The 17,964-nt window shown below is 40.1% G+C and overlaps 1 protein-coding gene across 19 annotated transcripts in view; it reads right to left on the bottom strand.

The window, feature by feature from the left end:
• The window catches only part of HMBOX1 (homeobox containing 1), a 163,681-nt gene that overhangs the window by 14,508 nt on the left and 131,209 nt on the right, over positions 1-17,964 (bottom strand). For 6 of the 19 annotated variants that reach the window (XM_073232761.1, XM_017650159.3, XM_017650161.3 and 3 more), the window contains 5 exons: positions 3,024-3,106; positions 1,382-1,477; positions 775-807; positions 418-512; positions 122-193 (listed from right to left, as the gene is read on the bottom strand). In XM_073232761.1, the coding sequence (XP_073088862.1) occupies positions 122-193; positions 418-512; positions 775-807; positions 1,382-1,477; positions 3,024-3,106 (379 nt within the window). Of the gene's footprint in view, positions 1-88; positions 194-417; positions 513-774; positions 808-1,381; positions 1,478-3,023; positions 3,107-17,964 lie in introns of all 19 variants that reach the window. The other 13 variants (XM_037024561.2, XM_017650168.3, XM_017650162.3 and 10 more) reach the window with 13 other exon arrangements.

Raw genomic sequence — 17,964 nt, 5'->3', positions numbered from 1 at the left:
TATGTGCTTAGGCTTGGGTTCCAGCTACCCCGTGGCCCCTAGTATTTCTCAAACGGTGAGTGTGTGTGTGGTGAACGGTGCAACTTGCTTGTTTGGGTCAGATCCTCCTCTCTTCTTCTACCTTCTCTGCTTCTCTGCCTCCCTCTGAACTTCTTCCCTCCTCCTCCTCCCCATTGCGCACTTGCCAAGTGTCCTGTTGTGTGACAATAAATCCATGGGGGTGAGTAACAATTTCTCACGAATTCAATAGGACAACTGAATCAAATTACATGAAACTCTATACACACGAGCATAGTGGAGGGACGTCAGCCTGCCTCCTCTTGCCCACCCCCTACAAAACGCACCCACAGAATTGAGTTGCCATACTAGCCCCGCCCCCACCGGCTCTGCAGCCAGAGGCTCTGCTCAGCGGCTCACCTGCTCTGAGTAGTCGTTCCCGTCGACGTCATCACTGTTGGAATGGCCTCCTGGACTCTGTACATCTATCCCATGACTCTCCAGGATTGCTGCTTCTTCGAAAAAAGCAAATAGATCCCTAAATCATGTTACATGATCAGAATGGCCTAAACACTGATTTAAGTTTTCTGTTGAGGAAACTGGAAGGTAATTAAATGAGAACCTAGATTCCTCTCCATTTTGGTCCTTTTAAATTGCAGCCAGATGCAATCCAATTGCACATGGGTCAGGGGAGGAACACATGTGCCCTTCTGGAACCCCTGCTGCTCTGTGGGCTGTGTGCATGTGGTTGATGTTAGGTGCTTTGTAAATACTTACCAACTGATTGGGCAGCTCTCCTGTCTTGGGGTTCTATAAAGTGTTTGAGAATTGCAGTGATGAAAAGGGAGTAAGTCGATAAATGAAACACAATTTTAGAAGCTCAAAACTGACCCTCACCCTAATCTCATCAATTCACATTTCTGAAATGCTCTTTTTAAATCTCTACCTTTTGCTATGTTCCCTACCTATTAAGACTCTTTCATGCCAATACTATTAATCAGATGTTTCTTAATATTGAAGTCATAGCCCAGTAACGACAAAGAAGCTTAGGGTGTCACATTCCCTCTCTTCAGACCTTGTAAGTATCTTTCATATGCACCATAGGAATAACTGGTCAGGGCCATGTTTAATCACAGGTTCTAGAATATTAAGAACAATGAGTTTTAGAAGTAACAATGCCATTATTATTACAATACAACAGTGTAAATAATATTAACTTTAGGTAGTTAAAAATACAATGAAGAAAAACCTAAGGGCAATTCTTATGTTTTAGGCTGAAAGTTAGGATCATTTAGACCTGCAGTTCTAAACTGAAGTCCCTCTTAAAACGAACACAATGTCCACAACTGCTTCAGAAGAGAAAGCAGCCTCTCTGGTACATTACCAATATTGGCTCTCCTCTTGATCTCCTTCCGTCTGTTTGCAAACCAGTTATACACTTTCAGGGAGGTAACTCGTTCCAGGTCTGACAGCTTTTTGCCTGTGAATGCATTCAATACACTTCAGATAACCTACATTTGAGACAAGTTTTAAGGAACAACACTTTTCTTCTTAAAAATTCTTTTGCCTGCACTTATTGCCAGAATAACAGACACAGGGAGTTATATTTTTAGCATTACCTACTATACTCAAATTATTATTGAATGAGTAAAAACATAAATATACAAACAGCAAGTAAAAACATAAAATGTTTCAATTCAGAAAGCCACACAATATTAAAGATTTCCAATATTAAATACGGCATTAAAGAATTCCACAAAGTGAGTCAGCTGGGGTTCAAAGCTCACATGGTAGTACTTAGAGGCTTTGTTTAATTAGCATCAGTCTAATGAATATGTTATAACTCCTCAAGTTTCCAGATAACTGAAGTTTACTTACATCTTTAAGGCCGTCCATAAAACTAGTTTCCTGCTGTCTTAAGCCAGAGGAATAATTCTTACCCATATTTTCCTAAAGACTAAAGGTTCCTCTGACTACCTATTGCTGCTACTATTGCTAGAGCACACAGCACGATTAAGGATCATTCTAGGTTTATTATCATCTTTGCTGCCAAACGTGACTCCTCCAGACAGCACCAGGTGTACCAGCAAACACACCTTCCCCTCCCTGGCCTTTTCTGTTTCAGCTGAGAGGCACACATGGTGGAGAAATCAGAAAACAGGCCAGGGCCCTCCTGCGAGGGTGAAGGGCTTTCCAGGAAAAGTCTGAGTTCCTGTGAGGCTTCAGGGCCGCGACTTCGGGTTGTGTGAAATAGGGTACAGAGGTCATTGGCGCTGACTTTATAGGGTCTAGGTTGCTAAGCCTGGCTTCTAGCTATGGGAGAATAAATCACTAATTATTATAAAACACTGATACTTCTGTATTTAGCCTTTAAGCCAATCAAATTAACTGGCCAAGTGGGGATCAGCTGGATCATCTTGACTGAGAATGGTTTCTGGTGGCACAAACCAGAAAATACGGACTAGTATTTTAGAGAGTGGAAGAAAAGACTTATGGGTGTTTAAGTGGCTCTACTAACTGGAGAGCAACAGGACCTCAGACCGGAACTGCCCCATGTTGTTCCTAGCTAAGCAGAAATCATCCCAATGTGGGAAGGAAATAAGACACCATCTCGAAAAATAATTTTTTCTTTAAATGGGAATACATAATTACACAATTCATAACAATTGTAAAAAAAAAAAAATCTATCTTCATCGTTTCATTAACAAACCTTGCTTAAATATTCCAAACGTTAAAATTATTTTGGGATTGATATATTTATGCTGTGTTTTAGAAAAAGAAATCTAGTCTTTAAAAAAATAATTTCAGGGTCTATCTTAAGCAGGAACACTCCCTGGAAACTTTCCCCTGTGAACTCCTGATGCGGAGCCCCCTAAGGGCGTCCCCAAGGGGCAATGACTGCTCTCCCTAGAGGATGGCATGGAAGGAGCTGGGCACAGCCGTGGGAGTGGAAGACGTCTGGGTCCTGAATGACGAGCTGCAGCCGAGAGCCCCACCACCCAGCAAGGTGGCCCCTGCGGCCTTACCCGGCTTCTGTATGACTGCATTGCAAGCGTTCGCGATTTCTTCTCTCTTTGCTTCATCTGGGTATTGATTCTCATTGAAGTAGCTGCAAAGGCAACCAATTAAGACACAAAGTTTGTACTTTTAAACATGCGCTCTCGTTAAAACACTAGCCCACTGAAAAATATGTTCTTGATGATGTAATATTAGAGTGTCTAGTCCAGGTTCTCAATAGGATTTTCTGTGAGGATGGAAAGGGTCTGTTCTGTACCGTCTAATAGGGTGGCCACTGCACACAGGTGGCTGCTGAGCACCTGAAATGAGGGTGATGTGACTGAGGAAGTGAATTTTAAAATTTGACTTAATTTTAGTGAACTGAAATTTAAAAGACTGCACGATAGTGGCTACCGTATTACCGTACGCCTGCCCCATAGTATCCTTCATTAAAAGATGCCGATGATATAAAAATCACTTGTGACAGGACCAGCTGGTTGAAATCAGAGTTCTGTTATTGAGGCTCTGGTAACAACACGACTTCTCTAACATGTCATATTGTAGCAGCAAAAATTGGACATTGCCTAGTTGTCCATCAACGGGAGAACAGCAAGAACAAATTAGGGGACATCTATATTTATACACAGCTATTTTAAAATGACTAGGAAGAAAATAAGTTGCAGCTCTATCCATTGACCGGGAGGAGTATTTATGACATATTCCTAAGTGAGAAAAACAATCTGCAGAACAGTGTGCCTGCAAAAATTCCATTATGGAATTTGAAAAATTCCTGTCTGTGTGCACATAAATCTGCATGGATAAAAGCTGGAAGGGCACACGTCGGGCCATAAATACTGGTTACTTCATAGTGGGGGCAGGGGATTAGTGGAAGGAGATTCAATCATTACTTTTGCCTTTTTCCATATGTTAAAAAAAGCATATATTATTTCGGGACAATAGTACCTAAAAGGCTTTCTGAACCCACCGTTAGCATTATCAGGCCTGGGAGACTATCTGTGGAACCAGAATGCTTATTAGGTGACAGTGCGGCTCTCACCCCCTCGCCCTCCTGTCGGCATCAGTGGGAACGGACAGTGGAGGCCCCAGCCCTTCCTCTGAACCCGCAGCCCTGCCTTCACCAGCTCGCCCGTCCCCCACAACCGTCTCCTGCTTTGTTCCAGGAGTTAAGCATCTTCCCACACGATTTTCTGCGACCATTTTTGCGGCTCCAGTGTTCACAGTGTGGAGTTTTCCAAGTCACTGTCCCCACGACTGCTCCACCTCCCGGTTCCTATCGACCTTTATCTTTACTCCATTCCTGCTATTTACTGGGGCAAAGACCCTGGCGTAGTTCCATGGACGGCAGTGCAGGAGCCCGTGGGGGAGGCAGAATCCCAGGCCCCACCTCAGACTGAATCCGAATCTGGATTTTAACAAGCTCTCCAGGGGATTCCATTGCACCTTCACATGGGAGAAGCATTAGCTTCATCATTTAAAATTCAGCAGCAAAGACAATGAAAGCAGGGATTAAGTCCCGAACATTATGCGCTTGCACTGTGGGTAAAGAAGAGAATTAGGTAGTTCTGACTCCAAGGGGTTTACACTCTGCTGGAGGGGGAGAGAGAGGGAGAGACGCCCACATCGGTGTGCCCTCGGCACGGTCCCGCGGGACGCCTGCGGGCCAGAGCGCCGTGGGCACACAGAGGACGGGCGCTCAGCGTTGTCTGCAGGAGCCTGGGAGGACTGCGCAGAGGAAAGGCCGTCTGGGGCAGACCCTGAGGATGGGCAGGAGTGCACGAGGCAGACAGAAGGAGGAAGAGCATCTCACGCAAGGAGAACAGCCTGTGCGAAGGCGAAAGGCAGAAAAAGCCTTGAGGATTCTGAGCCTAGAAAAGAATTTAGTGTGGTAAGAATTTGGGGTTCTTAAAGAAAATGAGGTATTACCCCCAGAGAAGTGGGACGGGGCCAGCGCGATAAGCTTTGTCTGTTCTGTAAGGAGTAATGACTTCATCCTCAAGTAGGAGTTTTCAAGCCACACAGACACACTCCCATCTGTGTTTCAGAAAGGCGACATGTCTTCAAGAGTCAGCCGCAGAATTCTACCCCCATGATCCTGAATTCTGCAATTCCCCAACTGACTTTCTGCTTAGTCCCCCTCTTCAAAATAATTTGTTCTTATAACCTCCAATCCAACTCTCTCCTCAATTAAAAATAACAATCTGCTCACCTACTCCTCTTCTTCTGGCCCCACGGCTCATTTCTCAGCCGGAACTGCACGGTGCGCCTGGGGGGAGCGCAGGCCGCCTAGCCTCTCCTCTCTTCCTTCCACCGCCCGTCTCTGGCCCTGAGCAAGGCACCTTCCACTTGTCCCTCCCCCGTCACCAGGCTGTCAAGGGCTCCTGGACAAAGTCATTAAATGGGGCCAACCAGTTGCTTTGTAAATATGCGCTTCTCAATCGTAACCGGGCCCCCCATTTCTGAGGGGAGCTCCTTTCGTCCCTTCTGACCATCTGACTTCAATGCTTGGTCCTCACGCTCACTGAACCTGAAGCCTTTTTAGTCTCCAGTCTAAGCCCTCAACCCACCACCACACTCTTTGCAGACAACCTTTCCCCTCCTTCACCAACATGGACAGCATTTAACATGCGTCTGCTGAATGCTGGTAGCTTCTCGACTTCTCTGAGTCACTGATCATTATCCGCGTGGTGTCCGTCTTTTCCCTGTACCCAAGTGGTCACTCTACTTCACGATTTGAAGATGTATGTTTCATTTTTACAATCTCTAAAATCAGGATACATCTGAAAATAATCTGGCAGTGCCTCCCACCCCCATACACAAAATAAAGGCATGTCTTACAAATCAAGGCCTTCTAAGATTGGGAGGCTGTGGGAGCTGCTAAGACCTACAGGCCCTCTTTCAGCAACAGCTCTACAGCCACGAACCTCACTCTTCTTCCAAATGACTGCCAAGTCTGTGCCTGGCCCTCTACCCTCTCTAACGTCTGATTAATAATCCTAATGCCATGGTTCTGGTCAAAAGATTTAACAATTTCATAAAGCTGTTCAGGGTTCCCCGGGGAACGACCTTTGCATCTTCATCTGCTGCTGTCCTCATATTTGCACACTCCAGGCTAGGAAACAGAATGACCTCGTGAGTTCCCTGCATCTCCGTGCCTTTCTCCTGCCAGAATATCTGCCGTTTGCCTGTTCAACCCAAATCTTGTCTGTCTTTCAGGATGTAGCTAAATATCACCTCTTGGCCAAAGGAAAATCTTTTCCTCACCCCATACACCCCACAGTGCTTCACCTATTCCCTCTTACACCTTTAAAATCTGGTATTACAGTTACCACTGCACGTCTCCTCCTATACTGAAAGCCACCTGAGGCCAGGGTGCAAGTCTGACTTATCCTTATACACACTCCTCATTGGTAGCAGTGTTGACAAGTCAGTAAGGACAGACAGTCACCGCCAATCCAGTGCAGGCGCCTCCAAAGGAAGAGGGTATCAGTGTAAATGAACTGTTGACAATCAGGGGTATAGAGTTATTAAAACAGGGTCTCAAAAGATACACAGTAAGCTGTTACAAATGATTACTTTTTGGGAATGAGAATGCTGGGGGTGGGTGGAAGACAGGGAAATATTGGTGGTAATTAAGATTGATTGTCACATTCTGTTTTGTGTACTTTTCTGTTGAATTTGCAAAATGAACAAATGCTATTTCTATAAATTTCTGTTTAATAAAAGAACTTTGGGGAAACACTGAAACAATTAAGAACTAGTTTAATGATTAATACAACTCATAAACCATTTATGTTTAGAAAGTGTACTTGGATCAGCTAGAAAATATTAGGGTTGTGCCTGCCATTCTAGTGACTAACAGAATAAAGCCACAGAAGCTAAATTAGAATTTGCAATTATTCATATATGACTTTATGAGTTTAAAAGTTTTAAAGATCATTTTTAAATTGCATTTTCAGGATCTAACTATATAAAGATGATCAGAGTAAAAATAAATCAGTAAATTCCTTCAAATCAAAGGCTCAAAAATGTAAGAATTCATTCGGTATAGTTTTAAATCTCTAAACCTGACAATTAACCTTTTCTTCTCTGTTAAAGACCTATTACTTTTCTAATTAAGAAATGCAGGCCTATAGAAAATATTAATTAACATTTAAATGTATTACTACAGGTAGAGGCATATACACAGGGCTGCGAGAACCCCTTTCATCTTTCTTATCCTGTAATGTTGCAAGAAGTAGGATAAACTGTTAAAATGATAACTTTTAAGATGCCTCATGGTAAATACTTGCATTTAAAATGTAATAATTTAACATTTTTACTGCAAAGCTCTTCTCTTACAGCTTTTACTTTGTGAGGGAGGGCAAGCACATGATACTGATGTAAAATGGGTAACTTTTTAATTAAAGAGGCAAAGGTAGGCCAGCAAATTAAATATTCAACAAATATGTCTTAGCATATGCATGAATAAGTCACTGTACTTGAGGAATAGATGTAAGTTCAAAATGTGGGCCCTGATCTTAAGAACATATAGTTCAATTGAGGAGGGAGATATGAAAAAGTTAAACAAAAGCAGCCATCAAAATTAAAGTCAAAACAGTATGATAATCATGATAAGCTAGATAAGCTACATCTAGCTGCTAATTAAGCATTTAAACAATATGCTGAATGAGTTCAGGGTAGAGACAGATTTCTATGGACTAGGCTGACCTGGGCAAGCTCACTGAATTGGGTGGGCTTCTGCGGGGTGCACAGACTCCAGGCCCGGGAGCCACGTGGCCGGCAGAGACAAAGATGCACAGGCATAAAGCCCGAGATGTGCTTGGAAAACAAGGTAACTAGTAACGCGTCTGCTCTACCTCTGAGACTACAGGGGTTATGACAGGGTGACTATACATCTTGTTTGCCTGAGACAGTGCTGTTACCTTGGATATTAGTATATCTCCTTTCACTCCCCCAAAGAATCCTATTTTAGGTATACTTTAGGTCACTAGACCTACATCACATTAAAAACTCATCTGAATTTAGTGTCAACTAAAATCCCCTAAGCCTTTTTCACCCATGCTCTGGGAAAGAGGACATGGTAACTGCTCAGAAAAAAGGAGACATCAAAGAAGACAGTAACTTCAGTTCCTATTAGATTTTCAGAAGTGGCCCTCCCTGAGCCCAAGTGAGTGATATGTAACAGACATTCAATAAGCAACTGTTTGATAAATACATGGTTGAATAAATGAATACATAATGGGATAAAAGAATGGCAGAGAATAATGGTTTCAGTTTAGGCTTTTAGTGAAACCATGAACATCTCTTTCAGGAGAGAACCACCTGGGGTCTCACCATGTTGTACACTATCTTCTCTACATATATTCAGGGGTTTTAGACTAAGATATAACTGAACAGAATTACATTAGTGCAGTTATTTTTTTTAAACTATATAATCAATGGACTTTCAATGAAGTTGGGAAATAGGTTTAATGACTTTTGATTTTGGATATCATTTATCATTCATTTAGTCACTCAGAAGGGTTGACTCCTAGTTTATACCAGGCAATTTGGCAAAGATGAATCAGACAAAGCTTCCCAGCGTGGTCACTAGGGGATGTGTGCATGTAATGGAACATTAGAAAGTATTACAAAAATGGGCTGTATAGTACGTGGGGGCAGAGATGCTAACATTTGTGCAGCGTCGTGAGGAAGGTGAAGGGAGAGTGGGTAAGGTGAAATAACACGAGGCAGAGGAAGTGACATGTACAGAGAAAGGGAATCATGGAAGAAAGCCATGCTCTGTGAATGGGAACGAGCTGAGCGTGGCTGGAATGTCCTGTCCATGAGACGGGGCAGGTAGGGGTCAAACTGAAGAAAACCACAGGGGTTCAGCTTGGAAAGGGTACTAGAGAGTTCGCAGTTAGCTTTTTTGGGAACTGGGAGGGAAGGTTTTTAAGCAGGCATATCATTATCATCAAACTTATCCTTGTAGGGCAACATCCTTGGTGATACTAGAGGCAGAAGGCAGTCAGGCAGCTGTGGCAATAGTTGAGGGAAGGGTCTCTAGGCTTACGACAAGGAAGGGTGGGATTCAAGAGATGTTTCAGTGTGGTACTAAAAATTCAAGACCGCCTCACCTGCAGGTAGGGCACCACTCCCTCCCCAAAAAGATAGCCTTAGGAATAATGAACACTATTCATTACTCACCATCAAGCATTTTAATCTTTATATTATGTCAAGGGAATGATATTTTTACTGTTACCAGGTGGATAAAATGTAACGGAACTTGGCTCTAAGGCTCTAGAGTCTTTCTGAACTGCAACTCTGGAGTTCAAAACGTACTTTTGTCCCTTATTAGGGTGTTTATACTCCTTGACATTTTCTAAGACAAAAAAAATGGAAAGAAAGGTAAACAGAAATCTTCAGGTAGTTATAAAAAGTGAAAAAATAAATCCTAAGGGCACTATACTTTTATAGACAAAGGACACTGTCAGCTGAGTGATCAGTGAATATCTTCACAGAGAGAAATCAAATGATCATTTTGCCAATGACAGCGAAGAATTAAAATGAAAAGTGGCAAAATAATTTACATGAGATGAGAAACCATAAGCTAGTAACAAATGGCAATGTCCTTGAAGCACTTTCATTTCAATAGCACTGAAGTCTATAAAAATTGCAGCCAGAAAATTCCTCCCTTTGTGTCTTGGTGAGCATATAGAAAAGACAGAGACTGACTCTCTAAGCAAGGGGTAATGCCATGTAAGTGAAATTTTTTCTGTCCTTTTATATGAACTATCTCTCCAGAATAGGTATTTAAACCTCACCATTTTAGTAATTCAAAATAAAATTTCAGGGTTGTCAGACAGCGCCCCACCGTCTACAACCCAGTGTGCATTTCTGCATCACTAAAATCACCAGGCAGTGGCGGGGAGAAGAGCGACAAACATTGAACCGAAACACTTCGGGATCTAACCGTCCCATCCCCTATTTTGAGAACATCTATGTATTCAATGAGCTTCAGCAACAAACAAAATAATATAAAAAAAATTTTTTTTCTGTTTGTTTTTAAACAAGGGTGAAGGCAGTGATGAGAGAAATGGGAAAACCTTCTCCAAGTAGAGCAACTATCTTTTGTTGATCCATAAAGGCCTATGGAGCACCCCAGTTCACTTACAGAGCAGGACAGGGATATTCTATTTTATCCAAAGATAGATAAAATCTATCTTGGATTTTGACATCCAAGCACCTCTGCTACCCATCACACCTTAAAATACCCCTGGGAGACAATCAGAGGCCAGAGAGAAATAAGAGAGGTAAGGATAGAAATCAGTTATGCTTATGACTTCATCATTTAATGTGGACTTTAGGACAATTTGGGACCTTGAAAGATTATTCCCTGATCCACCTCCTCATTTTAGAAATGGGAACAATGACAAGCTTCTCCAGCTCTCACAGAGTGGGCTACGACCAGAGCCAAGCCTCTTCACCACCACGTTCACGCTCTACCCACTACTACTTGCTAAGGAAGTTGCTGGGTGTAGCGAGTGGAACAGTGTCACCTGAAAATTCATGCCCACCCAGAACCTTTGGAAGTGATCTTATTGGAAATAGGGTCTTTGCAGATGTAATTATGGTAAGGATGGAGATGAGGTCACACTGGGCCCCAAATCCAATGAAGAGTGTGCCCTTATTAGAGAAAGAAAAGAACACAAACACAGAAAAGACAATAGTGTGCAAAAGGAAGCAGACACTGCAGTGGTGCGCACGACTCCAAGTCAGGGAATCCAAGGACTGCTGGCAACTGACAGAAGCTGGAAGAGAGGTGTGGAGGTTCTCTCAGAGCTCCCGCAGGAACCAACTCTGCTTGGTTTCAGATTCCGACCCCCAGAACTGTGATAGAATACACCTCTGTTGTTTTAAGCCACCTGGTTTGTGGAAATTTGTTATGTTAGCCCAGGGAAACTAATACACAGGGTCAACAGAGTCAGTACAAAAAGAGGGGAATGGTCATAAGAGAAGTGACTCAACCACTGGCCTGATGGACTTTATTTCACTACGGAGATACACCTGGCAAGCTGGCTGGAACAGGCAGGTCTTTCTCTGAGTGAGTAGTCTGCCAGCTGAGTGACGCATGCTCTTCTCTAGAAAATCTGGTCAAATACTGAAAAACTCTAACTTCACTTCTTTATCCTGTGTAATCCAAGTTGTGCTGCTACCCTTCTTTTGATGTTTTAGACTCCCCTTCATCTGAAGAGTTTTCCTAAGCTACCATCTCAAAGCTTTATTGAAATGTCTTCACCTGGCTACTTCTTGGTAACAAATGGGGCTGAGATTGTAGCCTCAGCAGTTAGTGTAGTGCTGATTTTTTAAAAATCTTGGATCACTAAGTAAAATAAGTATTTCTATAATGCAACAAAGACTATTAAAATTTATTAAAATTAAAAAATCTGTTAAGGATGTGTATGAAACAAGTACAATAAAATGTTAATGTTAGAATCTAGGTGGTAACAAAATCTTTCAACTTTGCTGTATGTTTGAAATTTTTCACAATAAAATATTGGAAAAACAGTAACTGATAACATTAATAATAAAATGATAAAATGCTAGCGGCATCCTTATTAAATCAGAAACAAGGCAACAGAGCCCGAACCCCAATACAATTTTTTTTCTTGTTATGATTTAATGTTTCTCTGGAGGTGCTGGTCAGCAACCTTAAGACATGAAACAGAATTAACAAACAAATTGGGAAGAAGGGCCACAAAATTACCACTTGACTATTATACCATACCAAGAAAACCAAGGAATAAACCGAAAATACCTCAGAAATAATCAGGTGATTGGGTACTAACCAGAATAAATAAAAACACCAAAACCTTCCCATGTATCAATAATAACCATTTCAACAATTTAACAGAAAAAAGGCAACTATTTAGAAGAGGAAGAAAAATTGAGAATTAGCAATAAAAGTACCTAGTAAGAAAAATAAAGAAACCATATAAAAAAACTAAAAACTTCTGCTCACTTTGCTGATAGGTAAAAAAGAAATATAAGAAATGGAGAGGCATATAACATATTTCCAGGTAAGAATTAGTAATAATGACAAATGAATTTTTAGGTTTAATGCACTTCAATCAAATCAAAACATTTTCTTCTTTTTTCTCAGTGGGAGTGGTATGAGTCAATAATATGATTTTAATGTTAACCTGGAAAAACAAATGACATGGTTAAGAACATTTTGAAAATAAATAATAATGAATGGGCCCTATCTTGTCAAATATTAGGAAATTATAAAGTTACAATGATCAAAACTGTGGTTCAAAAATTGATGATGAGATCAAAAGAACCAACAAATATAATAACTATAGGCAAAACACAAAGTGTCTTAAATCTAAGAAGGAATGGAAAGTCAGCTGCCTGGAAAACAAGGCCCAACTAGATCCTCACCTTATAAATCCAATATATTAAGATTAAATGTAAAAGTGAAATCATTAAAAAAAAAGCTAGAGAAAACATCTGAATGAAGAAGCATAAGTGATGGAGGCAGTCACACAAGAATAATGCAGTGAATTTACTTACATTTAAATGAAAAATAAATTGCCAGTAAAAGCAAATATATAGCAAAAAAGGTTAATGATCTCATTCTGTAGAGAGTTAACACACAAGTCATTAAGAAAATATGAATACACAATAGAAAAATGGGTAAATGAAAAAAACACCAGAAAATGATGTATGATTAGTAAACATTTAAAAAAGTTTAGCTTCACTAGCACTTAGGGAAGTTTAAATGTAGACAGAAACACGGCTTTTCACCTACCAAGTAGGCAAAACAAAGCTGATTTTCACTCACCAGAAGGATGATCATGGTGCACACAAAGGACAGGCTGTGCTGACCAGGGACAGCATATGCTCAAGGCCGCGGCTAGTGATACGGATGAACTTAGCTTTTTGTAGGGAGGTGGTAGTAATATGGCCAAACATGCCTTGTTCTTTGGACAAAAGGTAAATACAAGGGTGTTCATGTCACTTCTATTTAATAGGGCAAAACTGGGAAGCATTTAAATGTCTAATAAAATAATAATGGTTAAATAAATTATGGTACAGCCATTTGAAGAAAAAAGCCATGAGAAAAATCATGTTTTTCAAAGAGTACTTAATGACATGGGAAATGTCAATGAAAAAAAGCAAAGCAGGTTATAAAACCATACATGAGTTATTCTAACAATGTTTAAAAATACAGAGACAGGTAGATGGAAACACTAAATGTAAATGTACCAAAATATTTTATGGTTATTTATGAATGGAAATAGTATTTTCTGCTTTATACACTGTGCTTCCTAAATAGTTTTACAATGTGTTACTGTATTTTCTAATAAAAAATATTGCTCAAAATAAAAATAAATCGAGTTAGTAATATTACAAAAAACTACCTCATTAATTTTATAACTGCTTTTCAAAATACTTTTTTCTTTCACCATCTTTTGTATCTGTCTACAAAGTGGCAACAAATCAGTTATGAAGTTTAGACCTGAAATAGATACGACTGTCAACGCACATGGCGAGCTGTAGGGGACTGGATAATGAATTATAATACATTCTTAAAATGCATTTAATCATTTAAAATCATGTTTTCAAAGAGTATATAGATGATATTAAATATAAAACTACATAACCAGTATAACCTTCTTTTTAAAAATATATGTATATACTCAGTAATAAGGGTGAATGTAATAACCACATTGTTTTTCTTATGAAACCTTCATAAGAGTGTATATCAAGGATACCTTTAAAAAAAAGGTATATATACATAATACAGAAAAATGACTGAAAAGAAATACACTCATATGTTAATGATTATCTCTGGATGGTGGTGTTAAAAGGTATTTTAATTTTCTTCTTTATATTTTCTTGTATTTCCTCATTTTGTGTAGTAAGCATGTGCTATTATGATTTTGTAATTTAAAAAAGCCCTATTTGAAAATAGTTTGCTGTCTCAAAGCATGAGCAAAAGAGAATTGCATAAAATTATTTTTAAATAATAAATTTTCTTAGTTTATCTTAATGCTTTTTGGCAACAACTTTACACTTCAAAGACTTGTTTTGCCAACATACTATAGGACAACAAACAAAAGATGTTCTACATCAATGTGCTTTTTTATAAATAAGAGTTCATTTGTAATTCCACAGACTTAAAATAAATAATGCTCTGCCCATATCAGCTTTTTGGAAGGTTTATATGACTATAAGGAAAGCTAAAATATAAATAGTTCTATTACAGAAGAACCTGTATGTTTTCGTGGCTTTGCAGCTTCTTAAAGTTTTAGAATAGAAAAACCTATGAGAAGAGACTTTAAAGTGGGAAAATTATTATTGCCCTATGAACAGATGAAAGGATTCAGATATGAGAAGTTGACTTTGGGAATCTTAATTCATAAATGCAATGGAATCCCAATAGCACAGATCATTACACATGGTTTTAGATATACCACAGACTAGTATATTTAGATATACCACAGTAGATCCTGCCGAAGAATTAAAGAACTTTATGCTGGAAGGAAATACTACCAAGTCAGCCTCTAGTCAGCCTCATATACGCAGATGAGGACATGAACTCTACAGATGAGGAGCCGGGAAGAGGCCTGACCTGCTCAGGGTCGCCCGACCTAGAACTCAGGTCTCCTAACTCAGTTCTCTGGCTCAAAGACCTCACAGGAACAGTCATTATTCAGCGAAAACACGGTATTGTTTCAGATTTCCTTTAAGATGCAAATCTCTGTAGCAATGAATACAAACCAAACTCCAATAAATTTCATAAGTGCTCCCGGAGGCAAAGATGTGACCACATCAGCAAGAAATCCAGGACAGCCCCACGGCCACAGCTACATCTCACCTCGGGGCTTCTTCCCTCTGGGAAAGGAAATCTAACTGCTCTGGAGACAACAGCAACACTGACGCTTTTTAATCCTGGGCACAGGAGAATTAAATAAGCCCTGGGACTTCTGCGCTGAAACACAATATCAACACACACTAAAAGTCTACGTATACAGTGCCGTTAACCCTATCATGGAGTTATAGCACCTCCTCCCACACTAGCACACACAAGAAGACTTCCAAGTCCTTATCGGAATGGTAAGATGACTTTCTTAATTTGTTTAAAAAAAAAATCCATCCATGAGAGAATTTTGGATACTAAGTCTGAAATGTGCCCTAACATACACACAAGTTTCCTCTCTCAGGGTCTTTCACCACCAAGATTCTACATTTAAATGTTTTATTTACTTGCAGCATGCTAATTGCCACTAGACCCTACTTGCTGTCTGAATCTTGGAGCTGAAGTTTTAGCACACTATCTTATCATTAAGCCTTGAAACAACACAGGTTTATCACCTGTCCAGTAACATGCTGTCCTAAATGAAGTCCTACCACTGTAAAGTGTGGTTTGTGGTACTTTGTGATGATTGTACAGGAAGTTATCCTTCTAACATGTATTACCTTTTTGTCACAAGTCTTTCTATGATGACCATAAAAAGAAGAATGGAGACAATTTTCAGGATGTAAAGGAGTGCAGAGAGCATTAAGAGTCAGGAAAAAGAACTAATAAAACTTAGCTAAACCTTAACAGCAGACCATTCCGGAATAGTAAGAGATTCAATGTCTAAACTTAGAGAGAGGCCAGATCAAAGGAAGAGAGAGCGAGAGGCCAGCCAAGGGCTATTTGAATCCTAGTTTACTAAATCCCCATGGTTTACAACCCTGATATCCACCCTGGCAGGGCCCTTGCTTATTTTTATACTGCTCCTCACTTTAGGTCCCTGTATCTTAAACCGGCTAATAGCCTTTGTTAGGGAAAGAGTGAGTGCTGTTCAGGTGCTAATGCTGAGACCGCAGCATCATTCACTCACACAGCAGAAGAAACAAACATTCCATGATTGGAATGGTCAAAGGAAAGTGGGGAAAGGTAGAATCTAAGCATTAGTAAGATTAGTAAATTAGCATAAGCATAGCCATCTTAGAAACCTAGAAACCATTTTCTGAGAGTGTGACTCAGAGAAAAAAAAAACAAAAAAAACCTGGGCCTGGGTAAGGCCTTGAAAAACAAGTTAATCATGAGCACCGGGTGGTGGGCAGCTGTGACCCTTGGTCAGCTAACCTTGGTCAGTTAATCTCACATACCAAGCTTATCGTGCAGAACCTCCCTAACCATTGAGGAGTAGTCTTACCCTGCCCTTGCTTAACCCCAGGATATATGTCTTGCAAGAATAATGTATAGTTGTAGAAAATTACTATGAGTTAAGTGCTTTGAAAATGCTATATAAACCCTTGGCTCTGAGTGCTCGGGGTCCTTGTTGAGACCCGCTGCGTCAGGCTGACTTGGACCCCAGCGAGCTGGCTGAATAAAGACTTTGCTTGAATTTACATCTCTATGCCTGTGTAGTTTGTTCTCTGGAGAAGCCTCGGAAGCCTGGACCCTAACAAGGAGTTGTCAGGCAAAAACCATGAAACTGACCAATTCTAATCGCCTTAAAGAAAAACAACTGAGAAATGGTATTTCTCTTGAAACATGTCTCTTGACTGCACACCACTGAATTCATTAAAGTGTGCTCAACCCTCCACTTTATTTTAAATAGGAAGAAAGAGAACATGTGCAAGAGGGCACTGTTTGGTTCTGCTGGTCCATGGATTTCCTAGTTTGCTAATGGAACTACCAAATGTGAATGATAATCACATGAAGTTCATACCAGTGGGAACACTGGTACCTTGGAGAGTCAACTGCATTTACCAGGTTGCAAGTTTATCAAGGGCACTGATGTCAGAGTGCCCCTACCCACATCTGCCTCACCTCTGGCTTGGTAGCAGCTCTATCCTCCTCTCACTTTTCTTTTGCTGGCAGGAAAGAGGCTTACAGAAGAGATTTGTAAGGTGATCTGGTATTGTTAAGTGTCTCACATGTGGTATAAAAGTTGTCCTGAGGCAGGGAGTCTATCTTTAATGTTAAGTGCTGAACTATAAACTAGCCATTTTCCCATCTGACTGACCAACCATTGACTATAATGTGAAGATCAACAGAACAAGATTGATAAAACCAACCCACTGTCTCCTGCATGGTTTTTCCTATGACCAACAGTAGGCTTCTGCAAAATGACTACCTTTTGTTAAAAGGATATAGCCTGTATCTAAAATGAGAACTCATCCTCTCTGGGGGAGGTCTCAACAAACAGCAACCCAACCCCAGACAACAGCGTAGGTTCTTTGGAGAATCAGAGTTGCAATGGTTGTGTGTTATCCTGATACCCGCTAAGAGGGAGAAACAGTACCTTCTACTTAAGGCTGGCTACTACTTTCTCTTAAACTTAGCTTTATACTTCCAGTGTTGTGAGTTAGCTGCTGTTTTTAGTGGGAGTCTATCTGAACCAACCAGGATATAGATAAATGACTCTTTAATTGCCTTTAAAAGGCCAATTTTTAGAACACTTGACAAAAAACATGCTACTTAGATTAACACTGTCAGAACTGAAAGGTTATCTTACCAATTGTACACAAGTTAAATTTCTTCAAATGATAATACAGAGCAAATCTGGGGTACAAGTCATGTTCCAAGGAAGGTGTTTTTGGATGACAAACTTTCTATTCCCAGAAAGATTATAATTATAAGATAGTCTCAAAATGGTAAGAACTATAGGTTAGTCTAGTCTTTTATGTGGATGATATGTCAAAGCAGGAAGCAATAAAATAGAATATTTAGATGAGGCTATTTGGATAATACATTTGGATATATAAATGCTATTTGGATAATACTATTACAATTGGGATTTCCATGGCATACAGGTTTTCAAAGTATAAAGACTATCTTTAGATGCTTTGAATCGCCAAAATTACATGACCAATAAGGCTTCCTCAACTAAAAGGCAACCAGAACAAAAGTAAGGTATCACCCACAAGTTCATATCCTGATTTGAGATCTTCAAATAC

The sequence above is a fragment of the Manis javanica genome, chromosome 3 (genome assembly GCF_040802235.1).
Source record: "Manis javanica isolate MJ-LG chromosome 3, MJ_LKY, whole genome shotgun sequence".
NCBI classification, from domain to species: Eukaryota; Metazoa; Chordata; class Mammalia; order Pholidota; family Manidae; genus Manis; species Manis javanica.
The sequence above is the reverse complement of the archived record's forward strand: the minus strand, read 5'-3'. Positions and strand labels throughout refer to the sequence as shown.